The 18,470-nt window shown below is 47.5% G+C and overlaps 1 protein-coding gene across 1 annotated transcript; it reads right to left on the reverse strand.

Annotated features, from left to right (window-relative positions):
- Nucleotides 1-1,766: 1,766 nt before the first annotated feature.
- On the reverse strand, nt 1,767-16,750 carry YDJC (YdjC chitooligosaccharide deacetylase homolog). The gene is made up of 6 exons (XM_050906680.1): nt 16,700-16,750; nt 15,892-16,064; nt 7,103-7,262; nt 6,252-6,351; nt 5,112-5,289; nt 1,767-2,876 (listed from the first exon to the last, which is right to left on the reverse strand). The coding sequence occupies exons 2-6, from the start codon at nt 16,047-16,049 to the stop codon at nt 2,546-2,548; spliced, it is 927 nt and encodes a 308-aa protein (XP_050762637.1). The 5' UTR covers nt 16,050-16,064; nt 16,700-16,750; the 3' UTR covers nt 1,767-2,545.
- Nucleotides 16,751-18,470: the final 1,720 nt, after the last annotated feature.

Consider the following 18,470-nt stretch of genomic DNA (forward strand, 5'->3'; position numbering starts at 1 on the left):
CAAGTATGAAGTCCTATGTTAACTCAGGAAATCAAGCTCTTGTTCTCTCTGGTTCCCTAAGCCATGCTGAATTCTAAACGTGCAGTTTAATATCCAAAATAAAAACAGCGTACTGGTGAAACTACACCCAGGAGTACTGGTATAGGCTTTCTGCAATTCCATTCTGCTACCCTAATAAAAATTGCTCTCAAAGGCTTTGTGGCATGGTTTTATTTTCAGAGAGATTTGGGGTTTAGACTACTTAAGTATCCTGGTACAATGACATTCGTAGGTAGTGGTCTGAATGTGTTCTTAATTTGAACTCAGTGTTGTCTTCAAAACTTTCATAGAACCACTGAGAAACTTCCTTATCTCTGTACGTTTTACGCAATTGGAAGGTTCCCTATTTAGAAGTCTTTTAGTAGTTCTTTATTCATTTCTCCATTTAAACCCCCCTTGCATTTAAAAGAAGATTTGGGATTTAATGCTGTCCATTTAAAAATATGAAATTTCCAAAATAGATTTTTTTGTTCGCAATACCGAACTAACTCAGGTAAGACTGCCGCCGTGTTTTCAGTGTCCAGCTGGCAGAAAAGGCATACAACAGCCAGCAGGTGTGTAACGTCCTGATGGTTGTGATCACAGCAAATTCATCGGTTAGAATATGGAGCAATTTAAATACTAAAAATAAGGTTAAAAAATATCCATCAAAATACGGTCCCATTACATAAAAAGCTGAGATCCGGTATTAAATAACCGGTGTTGCTGTCAGGCTTATCCCTGCATGTGAATAAAATCATCAGTCACTAGATGGCACTCACATGTCTAACTGTGCTCTGGAACTTCAGCTGCTTTCTGCGGGTCTGGTATCTCTTGGGGTTTTTTATTCTCTGTTATCACGTAGCAGGAACTTTGCCGTCAAACACCGATGGGACAAGCTTCAGAAGTGGAGTCATTCCAAAAGGTAACTACTGCTCTCACCTGACTCGGCTGTGTGGTGTACGCACTTGCACAGTACAGTGGATGGGGTTTTTTAAAAACAAACTTGTCACGCATCAAATTAATTCTGTGACAATAATTTAGGAAAGAACCTGGAAAAATATTTTCTAAAGCATCCTTGATGTTGTTTTTCACGTTTGTACAGAACAAAAGCTTCCTCAGATGTTTTATAGGGAAGGTCAGATGGTTCCCATTAACGACAGAAAGAGACGTCCTTTCAGCACTCCGCAGGCAGTCGCAGTAGGAGCAGATAGGTGAGTGGGTTTAGTTTGCTCTCTAGCTAGAACTAAAACCAAGAGCCTCCTGAAGCTTTACAATAGAAAAGGCCTGAGTTTATTTTTCACTTAAAAGAATCATGATCATATTGAAATTTTTAATATTAAAAAAAATGGTTAACCAAAAACAAGTACGTTAAATAGATCACTTCTGCGCAGAAAATGAGCATAAACAATCTACAATATTTTTTTCCCATGTGAAAGTTATACGTGAGTGATAGGGCTACAGTTAAGAACGCAGGTAAACGTATCGGTATTACTAGGGCTTGTTGAAGTTCAAAGGCTTTGATGACAGGAGTAAAAATGGACAAATACAAGGACCTTCTCCACTTGAAAACTTGCTCATAGTTGGTACACAGCCATCCCGCGTGTTTTTCATGAGAGGCAGTAGGCAGTGCAGGAACAGTTGCTGGTGAGCTCTCGTATGCAGCAGTTACTGAAATAGCAGATGGGTCAACAGTTGCTGTTCTTGCGAAGTCATCCAAAAAAAAAAAAAAGAAAGAAAAGCCTCTCTGAAAGGGCTGTGGCTGATGGTACTTTCCTGTGGTGGCTCAATGCCAAGAGGCAACGTAAATAGGAAGAGCCGTAATTACTGCTGGCTGAGGCTGTACATGGAGTATGGCTGCACACACCACCATGCTAAACCCGTGATCTGACTGCTCTGACCAGAGAAACACTCTGAAGGTACCGTGCCCCTGTGCCCCTCGCCATCGATGAGCAGGTATGAGCGGAGGGGAAGGGACCACGACTTGAGTGCTTTAAGAAAACGAAATGCTGAAGGTTACCAGGCCTCCTGTGGGCAACCTACACCGAGCAGTTGCTCCAAAGCAGCATTTGCTCCCTAGCATGTTTCTTTTTTTGCAGTTAAGTCCAGAAAGAGAGACCAGAACCCTCGGGGTGCTAGTGTGCTCCTTGGTCTCGCAGCAAACCGTGTTTTCGTGCTGCTCACCATCACGTTGGCAGGAACAGAGCCCTGGGAGGAGGGCTGGGCGTGGCTGCCGTGCTGCGCTGGAATGGCGTGCGAGTGGGTGACGCGGAAGAGGTTTGTCACATTCAGAGCAGATGCTGTGGCCTAAAAACTGCCCGTCAGGGCTCTGGGGTACTGCCTGTAGCTGCTCACAGGGTGTTGCTCTTCCATGAACATCCTAATGCCATTCCCGGGCTGTTCGCAGCTCCTGTCAGCTGTACCAGGAGGTATTACACTGGTAACAGTGGTCTGGCCTCTCGGGACATGAGCAACTGCCTGTCTTCAGAGTCTGAATAAATGTATGTATGTCCGTGTGCTTGTTTACTTAAAGATCTTTGAATGAACAAAGCTGAATGTTCCTGGTTTTGTAATGGCTCTGCAGCTCTGGCTTAATTAATGTCTGGAGTTCATGGAGGCGCTCCCAGGACTGTGAGAAATCATCTGGTCCTTCCCCACAGCCACCGACGGGTGGGACACTTGGGTACCCTGGGTGCACCATCAGCTCAATCGCTATTGTCCTGCTCTGTGGCGTCGGGCGTGCAGGCAAGGGCGCCTTGGACGTGAACTCCACGATGGCAGTGTCGATGGCGCTCCAGATGTTACTGACAGACATGTTCTTGCCCATGGTGCTCAAACCTATGTAAATGTCTGGCCACCTGTAGCCAGAGGAGGGAACACTGCTATTAATGCTAACGAGCTAGTCAGAAAAGAGCGTGTTACGTCCAGTGGATTAGGAAGCAAAATTTACCTAAAACTTAAGATAGCTGGGGGAGCGGATTTTAAAACTTTTAACTATAAACAAAAGTAAAACCAGAACTACAGGCCAGTAATGCTTTTTCTTTCCTTACTGAAACCAGGATACTATTTAAAGCAGCAGTTCTTCAGTCTGACAGAAAGTCCCAGCAAAGCCCCAGTACCAGTACTGCTATTATTACTGCATTTACATGTACTGTGTCACAGCACAAGGGTTGTTTGGCATCTGTGAGCTTACAGGTGCATTTTGTTGGCACAAAAGGGAAGAGCAGAGCTAAACTGAGAAATGCCACGCTACCAAAATAAGTTACTATTGCTAGGCCAATTAAAACTTGAATAATAACCATTTCTAGATAATAACCCTCGGCTAAGTGGAAACAAAAAAAGTGGCTGAAATAAAATGGAAACCACCCTGCTAACAAAGCGTTCTGCTAGAATGTATCAAAGAGCCATAATAAAGACAACACTGGACGAAATGTTACTACTAAAGACCACACAGCTAAGAGGACACCAGCTAGAGGCCATTTCTTATGTAGCTTCAATGCAATTCTTGAATCAAGTCTGGCTACAAACCTCAGTTCTTCTAGTGTGGTGCGTACAAGCCCAGGAAGGCTGTGCAAGTGTATGCGAGGGCAGAATGAGAATGTTTTTGGAAGAAACCAAGGCTGGAGTCTTTACCTGCATGATCAAGGAAGAGCCCAGCTGAACACTTGGCTCTTCTTGAGAAGAGTTTGCAGGACTTAGGAGAAAAAAGTTTCACTTTTTTTAACCGTAAACTGACTAAACTTGCTAACGCCTCATTGCTGTGCAGTAAGCACAGTCTTGTGCTCTCCAGTGTCACAAACTGACCTCCGGGGCTCAGCGCGGTACCTCTTTGCACAGATGCTGAAATTGAGTTGCAGAGTTGGGTTCCCTGTGACTTCAGCTGACCGCGCTCTTCTCGTTTTCCTGCGTTTCCTCCTGTTACATGTTTCTTTTGTACGAGTTCGTCCCTCCTCGCCTTCCCCCGACGCCAGGAGACGAGGGTGGAGCGCGGAGCGTGTCCGAGCGGGGGCGGCCGCAGCTGCGGGCCCGGCGGGGCGGTGCCGCGGCGGGTATAAACGCGCAGGTCCCGGTAGGGGCCCCGCCAGTTCCTCCCTGTGCCCCTGGAGAGGTGGATCGCCGGAGCTGCAGCTTCTCGGAGGTAGACCGACACCACCCCTGTCCCTTCGGTAGCGCGGGGAGCCCTGGAGCGTGCAGGGTTTCCTCTAAACTCCCCTGCACTGTCCCTGTTGCAAAACTGCCCTAAAAGGAGGGTTACTCTCTCCTGATGAACTGCTGTGTGAGTTGCTGTGCCCTTCTCACCCTCAGAAATGGGCTGCTCGAGTACAGTCCATGTGCTCTGGCTGGAAAGAGCACGGTGAAGTGCCAGCTGGCTGCTAGGGTTCAGAACAATTGATACAAAAAAAAAAAAATCCAAGAAAAGAACTTTTTCAGTAGACTGAGCAAGTAATGAAATCTGCCCCAAAGGACAGGTGACTGCAAGGGTCTCAAATGAAATGTCTTTAATCCATAAAACATGTGTAAGCCTTTAAGAGAAGTATGTTATTGGGGGAAGGGCTGAGCTTTTTGGGTTTGGCCCCTGAGATGCAGAATACTGACAAGACTGTTTGCTTAGAGCAGTGGTCACCTGCTGTGGCACTGCAACCTCTCTGAGCTTCTTGCCTCCCCTTAACAACAAACACTTGTTTCTAATTAGTCTCTTTTCTGCTGCTTAAAACCCTTTTCCACTATTCCAGGGAGATGAAAAGTTATTTCTTGAAAACTTTCCCTAGATCATACTTTTGAAATTCCAGTGTTGATACAGCACTTGAGCCTCCTACCGTCCCAGATGCCAGGCTAATGCAGCTTCACTAGAAAGGCTGGGAAACATACCCTGAAAAGAACAAAGCCTTTCAGGTGAGAAGTGAGTCATTGCTGTTAAAACAAAACTTCTTACTAAGCCCTGGTGCCCCCAGCACTTTTGTACTCTTCCTGAACCTTCCTGTAAGCCCTGAAGTGGAAAGAGAAAGGTGGTGTTCCATTCTGAAAAGATGCTATCAGGAACTGATAAGATCTTAAAGCTTTACTACAAGAACGATGAATAATGCCTGTCTTACCTTATTCCATGCCTTGTAAACACATCCACTGTGTTAAAAGAATCTTCTTCTACTCCCAGATAAAAGTCCATCAGGGATGGTGGAATCCAGTCACACTTATGAAGGCCTGGCTCTATTGGGACACGTGTGTACTTAATCCCATATTCCTCTAACACCTCTGCAAATACGTGCCTGACCTCTGTAAGTAAAAACAGAGACACTATAGTCAGGAATCGGATAACCAGCTCATCATGTCCCCTGCAAGCTGTTAGCACAGAGGCATCTTTCCTTTCCATGTTTAAGAAAATACAATCCTGTTTGGTTTATCTTCTGCTGAAATGGTTTTCTTTATCTGGATGGGAGTCCTCTTCTATACTGGAAACATTACTCCCTCAACATCTACTACAGGTGCCTTGTCTTCCCTTCAGCACTGAGCATTTAGTCCGGCAACCCCTTCTAAGTTAGTGACTCAGGTCCTAGAGTGCACCAGCGGTGACTGCACTGTCAGGAACAAGTTCTTCATCAAGCCCCTGCACAGCCAGATTTGTTGTGAGGGTAAATTGCCAAGAGCAATGTCATCCAGAGGCAGCTGAGTGCTGGAGTGGGGAAATCTGGATTTTTTTGCTCACTCAGTTTTCCATCTCTGTACCACAATGACCTTATCTGCAAAACAGGGACAAAAGATACTTGCTTATCTCTGTAAAGCATGCTGAGACCTGCAGACAGAGATTGGTGTGGAAACACAACTGACAGGATGGAGTTCTTGCAGCACCTGAAAGAGCTACAGCTTTTGCAAACTCAAGCATTCCAGTTTAAACTGGCCAGTCTGCTGCTGGCCCTGGTCTGCCTCCTTCGATGTGGGCGGGAGCATGGAATTAGGATGCTGAGGTGAATTATCAGTCCTTGGAGGAAAAGGTGTAACCTGGGCCATTTGTGCCATTAATCCCCTTGCACTGCTACGGGAAGACCCAGGTCACCAAGCAGCCAGTTTGGGCCAGGGCAGGACTGTCTCCCCAGGGCCCAGGTGGGAACATTCAAACTGCAATTGTAGAGCAAGTATCTTACAGTGAGGTTTATTGCCCAAACAGGGAGCCCCCTCTGAGCTGACTCTCCAACTCTCTCACCCACTCGGCGCTGGGAAGAAGAGGACTCCCGTCTTACCTGGGAGGACGTGGATGTGCTGGTGCCCATCCATGTGAGGAGGCAGGTGACCTGTCAGCTCATGGAACAGCTCCACCTGGGCCTTTAGCTCCTGCTTCACCTGTGCAGCAGAGAAGGGTCAGAGCGAGACCTGTCAGCAGGCTGAGATCAGGAGAGTGCAAGGGGGCTGCTGGAGACCTTGCTGGCCAGCACTCGGGACCTGGCCCTGGGAGGCACAAAGTGCTATGATGTATATATGGAGATGCAATGCTGCTGGGTTGCCCAGAACCTCCCCTAGGCGTGGGTCTCCTTATGGTACTCGTTATGTGGATGGTGCTGATACTGGGATTTTCTAAAATACACAGAATATTTGAATATCCATTTCCTTTTCAAATGAATGGGGAAATGGGTGCTCATATCCCATAGGCAGTTTTGATCACCTGAACACATTCATCCTTGCTCATGGGGCAAAACCAGCCATCTCCCTGGCGAACAAAAGCCTCTCACAAGGTGATGAAAAGCCTACTGCCTACTTAGCACTTCTCTGGCATTTTCCCTTTACTGATCTCTAGGTTCTTTGTAAATACCTGTTCCAATGCCTCTTCTGCCCCCTCAGATAAGTAGTTAACAGGACATTAGTGTATGCAGGCACTGAAGCAGGGAGGAATGAGTTCTCAAAGGCTGCAGAGCCTTTGGCAGAATTGGGCCCAGGACCCAGAAAGCCAGCTCTAGCTGCCCAGGCAACACAGTCAAGATTCATCTCTAAGCTTACTCGCAGCTGGGACCTGGGAAAGATCTTCAGCCGTTATGTGCTGGGACAAGTGCAGGCTGATATGTATCAGGAAAGTAAGTTGTATGTGGTTTCCTCCTACCTCTGACATATTCAGGAGACCTTTTGATAGAGCTGTTCGGAATCCCATTTTGCCATGGAAGAATCCTTCTTGGTTGAGCAGAGAAGAGTTTGTCTTGAGCACCTCACATACAGGAGAGCCCTCGGAGAGGTTGGCATGCAGGCCTATGGGGATGTTGTATCTGTAGCAGGAATGAAATATCTGTTAAGCTTTGCATCTCTACCTCCCTTACTGTGGCCAAAGGGGGAGATTTCAGTGAAAGATCTAGACTGATCTAGAAAGTGATGCTGTACTCAGTGGGGTACATCTTTGTATCTCTGCTCTTGTAGAAAGGAAAGCAGAACGACACTCATCAGAGCAGAGTATCTCCAGGTAACAACCCTGGGCAGTCTGCCAAGGGCCAGTCTGTGAGACTCCCCCAACTCTGTTCCCACCCTGACTCATGTGGAGAGAGCAGCCATGAGGTATCTCAAGCTAAATGTTGTAACTGCATTAAAATGCTATAACTGCATGCTACTACTAACTGTCCTGCAGTCACTAGTGACTAACAGAAAAATCTGGACCTTGCAACCCTTTTCGACAGCACTTCATTAGCCCTTGCTAGGTATTCCCTTGAGTTATTCACCCTATTAAAGATGCTACATTTATGAGACATTTGAGTTTTACTCGACAACTTCTAACGCTGCCCTGAAGTAGAATCCAGTCATATATAAACAGTGCCCAAGGCAGCTGTTATGGCAACAGCATAGGCTACAAGTGTAAATACTGTCTGAGATTAAGGGTTTCCTGGTCCAAGAGGCTGCAGCTGAAATTGCCTACAGTGGCCAGGTTTCTGTCTACTGGTGCAGGTGATCGCTCACTGAGTGACAAGGCTAAGCTGTACAGAGTAGCATCTCTCTGGCACAGACAAAGGATTGCAGGGAGGTCAGCAGTGTAAGTGTAGAGCCTTCCTAAGGAATCACAAGGGTACAATTTATTAACTAGTTGCACTCTGCAACATTTAAAAAAAAAAAAAAAAGAAACAAACTATGGAGCTAGTGTATCTGCAGAGCTCCTCTCAGCCACAGGGCTTTGCAGAGTGATGGTGTTTCCTTCTTGGAATGTGCTGTGGATTCCCCTACAATAAAAACAGGACCTGTGAGTGCTCAGATTTGTGCTGACTTTCATTAGCACTTCTGGAAATCCTCAGAATCAGTGGCCAAAATAATGCTTTGAAACTTTTTCCGACACAACCCCTGGCCTCTGGCTGACCCAGTAAGTAAATGACAGAACTGCAATGTTCCTTCTGTGCTGCCCACTCTGAGTCATGGTGCAGAGTTAATTTCAAGGCAACGAATCTGTGATGCTTTAAATCCTTCCTGGAACTTCTGTATGGAGCTGCTAAAACTGAGCATGGTCTGTCCCTGTTACAGCCCTTGTACCACAAGGAGGAAAACAAAAGCAATCTCCATTTAGGCAAAGTGTGCAAGAAACAGATCTTCCCCCTTCTGTCTGCTGCCCTGAAGCTGACTAGTGAAGCACCAAGTTACTGGAGACAGAAGGATCGTGGATGGATTGGGCCAAGTCAGTCATTTAGCTCCTTCAGGTCCTAAGGCTTTGGTCCCTGCAGGACTGAAAGTCTTTTTTTCCTGGCCCCCTCCATGTCTTGTGCTCCAGGTGGATGGTGTAGTCTGTTGCTAGATACTGCTCCTTCTCAAAGACAAAGATATTGTGAGTCAAGTTGTATGGACAGCTCTGTGAAACAAAATGAGTCCCTGTCTTCCCAGTCCACTGTGTGATTAGGGAGCTTGAATGTTTGCTTAACGGAGGAAAACAGCTTGTGGAGAGAAAGGTCCCCTCTGGCTTTGCTGATTTGGTGATTTCTCTGCAGCACAGCCTGATTGTATAATTGATGATAAATGTTCATCTGGTTTTCATACATGGGGCCTGAGCACATGATGTGCACACTAACTCCTTGCTAATACAAGAACTGGAAGATGATGTCATTGGGAGTAGGGGCCCTTAAGCAGTAAGCTGATGGCAGGGCAGGAGGCAGCTACAGTGCAGAAGGGGTGCTGTGGCAGGAGGGCTTCCCCTCCATCCTGTGATCTGCTGTGTACCCTGCGTGAGCCCAAAGGCAGAGGGGGAGCCTGTGGTTTTGTTTTGGTTTTTTTTAGAAATCCACCACAGATTCTTTATCATGTCTCTGGGAAGCTCTGACTGCATCAGCTGACAGCATTATTTGTACCACAGCCACTGTTGTCTGCAAGAAAAAGGATTCATGTGTTACCATGAATCAGCAGATGGAAGACTTTTTTTGTTGAGCTCTCTCCTTCTCATGTGTTGTGGGAGGGCAAGAAATGAACAGCTGAGCCTGTCAGTATTGTCTCCCAGGAGCATCAAATGAACTACCTCCAATTGTGCAATCCCTCAAATGCTGTGAGGGAAGCTATTTCCAGGAAAAGGCAAGCCCCTCTGACAGGTGTGGGACACCAAGGAGCCAAGCACTGCACTGTGTAACGTTAGAGCCGCTCCTCCGCCTGAGCTGAAACCAGCCCCAGAGCTGGGGAATGTGCAGAATGTGGAAGTGCAGAGAGAGCTGGCCTTGTTCTCGCTGTAATGGGAGACTCTGACTGTAACATTAGTGCATGTTTTGGAGCTTTGGCTAACACCAGCTGAATATCTTAATAGTTTTCTCTTAGAGTTAGTCCTGGCTGGTTTGACAGACTGCCCATGCTGAGGCATCTAAAGAGGAACTGCTAGTGTTTAATGGCTCTGGGATACAGGGACTGAAACCAAAACTCAAAATGCAGCACGTGAGAAACTTGTTCAGAAACGTTCATCTGTGGGAGATGCACAGAAGCAGGCATGCTAGGAAAGCTGTAAGGATATGGGAAGGAGGACAACGCAGCAGGCACAGCAGGGTTCTGCTGCTAGCTACTGTTTTCCTGTTCCTAAATATGCGTGTTTCCTCTGGATGCAATGAGCCAGATGATGCTCCTCTTCAGCACCAAATGTCCTGCTGCCCAGTGTTCATTCCTGATAGTCCTGACAGTGCATGAGTAGCTGAAGTCCTAAGTGCAATGAGATGAAAACAAGAGCAAAACTTAGAGCGTTATAGTAATTAGCTGGGCTATACGTTGAGAGACAGGGCTCCAATCATGCTCTGTCCTGACCAGAGGCTTGGGTTTTAAGACTGAACCAACAGGCTTTTTTCCCACTGACTGCTACACACACTGGACTAACTCCTGCTCCTGAGTGCCGCTCACCACTGAAATGTAGCTTCCGCAACCAAAGAGCAATGCCAAGGCATGCTATATTGTAAAAAAGGCAGGGAGAAAAGTCAAGTTATGGGACTAGCCTGGAAGGGCCCCTTTTTCAGCGGGCATATGATTGTTTCTGCTGCACAAACATACTTTATAGTTGCCCACATCTTTTCAAAGACTTTAATTGGCTGAAATACTGAAGCAGAGACCAGCAGCTCAAGCAGCTTATACAGCATGTGATGCCACACTGGGAACAGAACTCAGCTGTTGTGGGTTTGGCCTCATACCCACTCCTCTGCCTAAGTCCTTTATAGATGGGACAGGGTGAGCCCTGCTGGTCATTGCCAGTCAAGTCTAACTGCTAATTGCTCCACCCAAGATTCAAAGTAAAAGGATTGGCATTGAGCTTCAAGCAACAGTTTAGTTTCTGCAATAAAAGCGCTGCAGTAACAGCTACCATTGCCAAAACAAAATGATGCTGAGGAATCTGCTTGGTGCCTCTCAACTCATTTCGGTGGTTGTTTTAAGCAGCAATGACCCTTCCACAATCTGTTCAGAGACGTCCATGTCTAGGTGTTTGCAAGTCTGTCCCACTGACCTGGAGAATGCACAGACGTGAAGCAGGATTTAGCACAAGGATTCAGTTCACTCCTGATAAAGCCAAAGGACAGTGTCTACAAGTGTGTGCTCCTATACCATAAGGAGCCTTAGACTGGGCTGTCTGTGAGCTTGTTGAGAAGAGGTTCAGGCCAGTAGCTTCTGCAGCCACTAAGGTTAGTCCATTAGTGAGCTGTTTCCCTGAGAGAAAGTTGGCTGTTAAAGCCAGCCTGGCTCTGTGGTTCTCTGCTCAGCATCCCCCCGGGGGGGGGGAAGGAGATACCCTTACAAGAAATGCTACAAGGGCTAACAAGGAATTCAGTCTGGAAAGATTTCCGAGTCAGCAAGCCCAGCCCAGTTATCAAATAGAGAGAGGAAATACAATCAGCTAAACTGCTTCCTTTTCAAGTAGTTGTTTTGCCACATGAGCGCTCTGAACAAACCTCTCTGCTGAGGCAATGGGCTTTTGTGCAGTTGCAATCCCTGTTCATTCATATCCTTAGCAGTAAAGGGCCCCTGGAGACTGTTACTATACTGAGTCACTCTTTAAATTGCCCACCAGCTTTGCACATTTCTGAGCTTGGTGGATGAGTAACAGTGCCTTGGGTCCTGCCTGGCCACGGCATGGACTCTGTGCAGTGCCTGCATTCCTGGGAGCAGTTGCAGTGGCTGTGGGAATTATGTGATTCACCGAGCACAGTCCCAGTTGTCTTGCTGAAGGCTGCATGCTCTGGCATAAGCATGGCACTTACTCTTTTCCTTCATGGGTAAATAGATCCCACCTTCAGCATCCTGTTTGTATCCTTATCTGGGAAATTACTGGTTCATCAGGTTTCAGCCCAAGTGTGACGCAATTAAGAGCCTCATGTAAATATCTGTATCTAGACATCCTGCTTCAGTAAACATCCAAGTGTCTGAAGCCAGACAAAGCAAGGCCCTGCTTTGTGTGAAAAAGTACACCTCTTAGTTTCTCCATGTTGGCATTTGCATACTTTTTTTTTTTCCCCCACTTTCATCCTTCAGCAAACTGCAAGATCTAACTGTCTTTCATCAAATAGCATCTTGTCTTGCTCCATTACTGCTAAGGACTTATTTCTGCTGGAAGAAACACTCCAAAGCCTCTGCAGTCTTAAAAACCGGTACTGTAACATAGCTTAGGGATGTGACTTTCCTTTTAATTACATCTTTGTATCAGCTGAAGCTCCTATGTCTGTGACCTTACATCAGCAAAAAGTGCTGTTGCCAGCAAAGTTAATATGATCTAGGATTCTAGTTTAAGGCCTCAGATTGGGCCCCACCCCTAATCCAAACACAGTTCAGCAGTGGAACTGTCTGCTATGTGATTAACTGACAGATAAAAGGGTGATGAGAAAGCATGAGAGACTTCTAGATTAGTCAGATGTTGACTGGGAGGGTCAGAATTAAGTCACAATTTACATACACATTTTGCAATTAGTGTTGATGGGAAAGGAAGTGAAAACGTAGACAGCAATTAAATGTGGTTATGTTAGATTCTCCTATTAAATGTACCCAGATGTTGCGGGGGCTTCAGCTTTTGTGTAGCTGATGTTCAGCATTTAAACTGCAAAAAAAACAGGAAGGCTGAGGTTGTGTTTAAAATATGTCAGTCTTCATCAAGTATTTGGATATAATCACCTGGAAAAGGGTCCTAATACACCGTCACAACTGAGCTGATTGATAAAAGGGGGAAAAATATAGCAGCAAACCATCTTAGGTTTCTCTATTTCTGCTATCTCCATATTTCTAAGGAAAAATGAAGGGACCTATTAATTTCAGGTAACAAAATAACCCTTCCACTCTCTGGGAAAGGCTCTGGAATAATCACCAGGAAGACTGGCTGACTTCAAGGTGGGGCCTGATACGTAGAAAACCGAGATTATATTATATGGATAACCAGGAAGTTGCAGTCAGTCTATGCCCTATAAAGAGAAAAGTTTCAAGTTACTGAAAAAAAAAAAACCCACAATGGAAGTCTGTTCTCCCGCCTGCTGTTCTGGTTATGTACTGCTCTAGCAGTTGCTATCAATAGGTTTGTCATTTGGTGATGAATCAGGCCTCTGCTGAAGTTTCTCTTTTGCCTGAAGTGAGTGGGTCCCTTCTTTTAGCCCAGTTGTGATACTGAATGAGAAAAGCCCAAGATCCAGAACCTAGATGTTAGGCAAGGTGTATTATTTACTGCTTGGTTCTGCTGTTTTGCAATTCGTTTGTGTTAGAGCTGGTACAAAGATCTGCTGACTACCATCACATTTCTGCCAAGGCTTCTAATCAAAACACACAGGGCAAGATGGTATACCTAGAAGCCTACAGAATTATTGTGAAAATGAAAGGAAGAATGACATTCCAGAGGAACTGTGTTCCTTTCTGAAGCATGCTGAGTCCTAACATTGCAGGGCAGCATGAGGTGCTTAAGAAGGACTATCCTGCAAGAAAAGTTGTCTTGTTACTAATTAGCTTTGCCTATGTCCAATTAACTGAAAACGGGTGAGGGGAGAGAGCTCAAGACCTGCAGTGACGAGCAACCATGTCATAGACAGTTAATCAAGAACCACCCAGATAATCTCCACAAGCCGTAGAAACAGTCCAGCACTCTGACAATCCTGGCACCATGTGCGCAAAAGACCAAATCCCACGACACTGGAATGCACCACAGGAAACAACAAGCTACTTGCTTCAAGCCTCTTCTCTCAGCTGGAGGTAGGTCCAGTCTCCCTGCTTACACCACTGGTCAAGGCTGAAGTGTCTGCTATGGAGTTAAGCGTATATGCATGTGTGTATATATATAGCACTTGCTTAGTTGGGTGTCGGTGGGGGAAGACAAACATGAGGAGAAAAAAACAGGGCAGACTTTCATCCCATAAACCACAAAATGTTGCAAAGCCTCAATATTCGCAGTAGGATGGGAGACAACACCAAGCAGGGGGAAGAGGGAATAACAGTGGCAAGGCAGTCAAGCAACAGTGATACTTTCCCATTTTTGCACCACAAGATGAGGGGGATTCAATGACATTTCTAGTAAGTCTGACCTATTAGATATCCATGTCTAAAAAGAGTTTGCGTGAACCTTTGCCATAGAGGAACAAATATCTTAGGAGTGACACAAGAGTTTGTTTACATGCACAGGTGCCAGTTAAGTGCATGTGTACTAGCAGCACCTGAAGTGGGGCTTGCATTAGAACATGACCAACCCTTTTCCCCAAACCTGCAAATGCTTCCCCCATGTGTGGGTAGGCCTGAATACAGCTGCAGAGAGTTACACAAATGAGGAACTGCAGAACCTGGGCTGTTGATCTTCAGTGCTGACAGATGTTCCCAAAGTCACCCTGCTTATATGCTCAGAAATAGATATAAATCCATTTCACATTTACAATTCAAAACTACCCCCAAAAAGAATGTAATTGTAGCAGCAGGTTGCAGCTTCTGCTGTCACCTGCCCTCCAACCTGGCTTTTCACACCCGTATCAGCTGTCAGCACAAGTGTCATGACCTGGATTCAAAGATGCTTTTTAAACCTCTGATTACATGGCCTACTTTCTGGCTATGGAAATGAGGCCAGGTGGATTCTATATTTAAAAGCCTGCTAAAGACCACTGCTAAAATAGCTGACAACATTACCAGAGCATTGGGGCTTAAAGGGTTTCATGGTGCCTCTGTGTCTGAGAGAAGTGCTGGCTTTATCTCTGTGTTTTACATTTCATTTGTTTCATTTACTAACAGGATTTTAGGCATCTCAACAGTGTTGTGTCCTTCTGCCTCTCCCCTTATCATGCTAGAGGCAGTTCCTCTCTCAATGTTTGCGTGTAATCTCTAACCCTTTTAACAAAGACCAGTTTGCCACTAACACCACACCCTGGCTTACCTGCACCACCCAACACCAAAGAAACTACAAGCTGCAAGCAATTTCCAAGTACCCCTAAAATCCCAGCCAAATTGGGGAGAGATGCTCAAGGAGAACAAGGGCAGCATGACTCTCATGAAACTGTCCTCTGCAGCAGCTGTATTTGAAGCCTAAGGTCTCTCAGTTCTTCTAGTACCAGTACAGCTCCTTTCCTTTTCTGCTTTCATAAATTGTTTCTCAACCCTGCTGCTCTCTCTTTCAGGACATACTCCTGCTTCCAAGTGCCTGCCCGCACTGGAGCTGAAGCATTAGCTGGCTTTTACCTTCTAAATACAAGTAATGCTTCCTATTAAAGGATTTGCTGGGCTAGTCCATGAGAACAACAAATAGCATTTGATTTGCTACAGAGCCAACTGTGCCAGCAACCTCTGAAAAGTCTGTGAAGGAGTAAAGGTGGTAGGTACAAGGTATTGTCCCTCTCTTGATGTATGCAGTTTTTACGAATGGATTTATCAAGCCTAGAATTAATAGAAATATTGAGGCGCTTTTTTAAAAGGTTTCTGGGGTGGAAAAAAACAAGTTTTCCACTGCCCAGATTTATAACTTAGCCCTCGCAGAATCACACCTTTCCCTGATTCTGCAATGAACCTGGCTGAACCTGCGTTCAGCCTGGCTGAAATGCATCAAATTAAATGAGATTTAAAGATTTCTCCTTTTATGATCTAATAGTTTTAGGGGTAGCAGCTTGGTCTGATTATATAGCATGGACTTTCATTCTGATGGTGCATCTTTTAGAAGTGTGGGAAAGGAAAGTCCAACAAACCCAAACTCTACTAGTTAAATTGTGTAAGTGGCTTTTTATCCTGAGGAAAAAAAGCTGCAGTGGCTAATACCAGAGAAAGAGCCATTATGGGTATGGTTGGCAGGTCACTGGTTTTACTATGACTCTGAAGAGTCTTAGTAAATATGCCTGGAATCCAGTTTTCTTATACCAGCCTGGGCTATGATACAGTGTTTATACTGGGGCTACAAAATACTAAATTTTACAGGCTTGGCTTTCTGTGGATAGCCTGTGGAGGCTGTCCACAAAGGAGCTAAAGAAAGTAGCTTACCTCCTTGCCAGCTTGGCTGCATCTGCTGCAGCACTTCCGTTGACTAGAAGGGACACATTAGATACCGCACCAGCCAGGAAACAGTCCACGATGCCTTGGTTTCTCCGAGGACAATAGCCAAAGTCATCTCCAGTTACTATTAGCTTCACCTGAAGCATCCTGAGAGGTCATCCCTAGCAAGAAAGTAAAGGAGGGAAAATCGGAACAATCAGCAGTCTGCAGATCACAGGCAAACAGGAAAAGACGGGCTCAACGGGGGCGAACCCAATCGTGACTCAGCCCCTGACTAACTCCTCCTGCTCCACCTCAAGCCCGCCGCTGTCTCGCAGCTTGCACACTAGCTGGATTTGCATGTGGCTGCCTGGCTCACACCATACCTGCCTGCTCCTGCAGTGAGAGCACCAGAGCCTCCCTTTCTTTGCGAGGGCAAAGGCCTGCCTGCACTTTGTATTGCTGTAGATGCGGAGTGTGCAAAAGGTCAGGGACTTCATGGGCTGATTTAATGGACTGAGGGTGCGTCAGGGGTTCAAATTCCTTTCCCTGCTGCGCACTCTCGCCCGCGGTGCCCGGTGAAACGGCACCGGTGCGAAGCACGTGAGGCAGCCCCGCAGCCGTGCTGCCTCGCTGTCAGCGATCCCCGGCCCCATCCAGTGCGGCCGGAGGGGGGTGCGGGCCGTGGGGCGGCAGACCCGTGGCCCCGGGGAGAACCGGAAAGGAGCGGCCTCCGGCGGCGCGGCTCAGGCCCTGCCCTCCCGCTGCGGCGGGGGCAGAGGGGGCCCCGCCAGCTCCCCCCCGGGGCGGTGCGTACCTCCGCTCCTGCCCGCTCCCGTGCCCAGGGCCGCCGCCAGGTGTGGGCGGCTGCAGCCGCCGCCGCTCGCGCAGCGGTCCCGGTCTCCGCTGCCCCGGGGGGGATGCTGGCCCCGGCGGCGGAGCTCTGCCCGCGCCGCCCCGCCGCGCATCCCCCCCCCTCCCCCGGTGCTGCCGAGCAGCCCCAGCCGGGAGCTCACCCGCGGCGAGCGGCGGCCCCGCCGCAGAGCCCGGCGCCTCCGTAGTGCTGCGAGCACCGGGGCGGCCGCTCCGCCCCCCTGGCGGCCATGGCTCGCAGCGCAGCGCCGGCCCGGCCCGGCCCGGCCGGCTGAAGTCAGGCTGCCTGCGGGACCCGGGCGCCGGTGGGGCTGTTCGCGGCCAGGGTGCCCTGGCGCAGGCCGGAGCGCCGGGGAAGGGCCTCGGGTTCGCCTCCGTGGCGTTGCCGCGGGGGCAGGCGCTTTGCTGGGCCGCCGGCTCTCGGTGTTCGGCTGCGCTAAGCGGCGCAAGGATGGGGCTCTTCTGCTCCAGGCTCCCGAGATGAGACTTGCGCCTGTAGCTGCAGGTGGGATAAGCAATTCAGTTCGTGCTCTTTGGTTGCTTCAGGGCAAAATTAATCATCCCAACAATGCCACGAGTATATAATCCCTCAATCCATGACCTCCATAGTAGCCACTTGCTTGTTTTTCCCCCACCTGGGTTTGCTGGCAGTGTGAACTCAGTGTGAGTTTAGAGCGGCAGTTCAGTAAACCCCGGTCAGGAAGTCCCCACAGCTGTTGATGGGCAGGGAGAACAGAAGAGAGCTCCATGAAGGGTAACTTCTAACGTGCTATCGTTCAGTGCCGGATGTAAGCCAGCTCTCCATCAGGCTGCATGTAAAATCCTCTTTGTCCTGGCATTGAACTGCTGCTTTTTCTTACTGCAGAAAAGCTATTCTTGATGTACCAGAATGAAAGTGAAAGCACTGAGTAGCCTAGAAATGTTGAGAGGGAGATATTATCAGCCTGTGTTTTTCACCTGTGGAAGGAGAAGATGAAGTTCTGTCAAAGTAGAACATACCCCTTCTTGGTCTGCAATGTTATCCCAAAATATTCACCCACTCCTGCTGTTGCAGGAGAAACAACAAACTGATGTTTGGGGCAGGGAGAAAGTGATAGTTCAGAAAGTGCTAAGGTAACATGTCCATGGATTCAGGATAGCTATCTTGATAGTTGCTGTTAACCTGTCCCAGGAAGCAGGGATCACACTGGGACTGGGACCCTTGCGTGGATGATGGTGATTTCCACATCTGAACCTGTGCCAACATGGAGGTAAGAGGGCTGAGGAAGAGAAGAAACAGCTGTCAGGCCAAGCATGGGCTTCTTGGACGAGCAGTTGGGGTGAAACAGGTTGGAAAAGGCTTCAAGGGTTGTTTCTGTGGGAATAGACTGACCATCTTGCTGCTTAATTCATGGTTAAGGCAAAGTCATTTGGACTAACTTAGCTCTCTTTCACTGCAACTGCAACGCTGTTCTCAGTTCTGGGCAGTCCGTGCATAAAGACACCAAAGCCTCCAGATGTTCCCTCTTCCTGCAGAATTCAATTCCTAAAAGACAGCCAGCATACCCAAGCCCCAAAGTCAAGGAGATGATGTGCAGGCACGAGAGACTGACCGACCTTCTCAGCAAAGGAAGAACCATCAGTTCGTGGAGACAACAAAGCACAGTTCAGCGGAGGGAATTCCACTGCTTTCACACCTGGAGCTGAGGTATGAAATGTGTATGTGGGGGCATGAA

Source organism: Gymnogyps californianus, chromosome 16 (genome assembly GCF_018139145.2).
Source record: "Gymnogyps californianus isolate 813 chromosome 16, ASM1813914v2, whole genome shotgun sequence".
Lineage (NCBI taxonomy): Eukaryota > Metazoa > Chordata > Aves > Accipitriformes > Cathartidae > Gymnogyps > Gymnogyps californianus.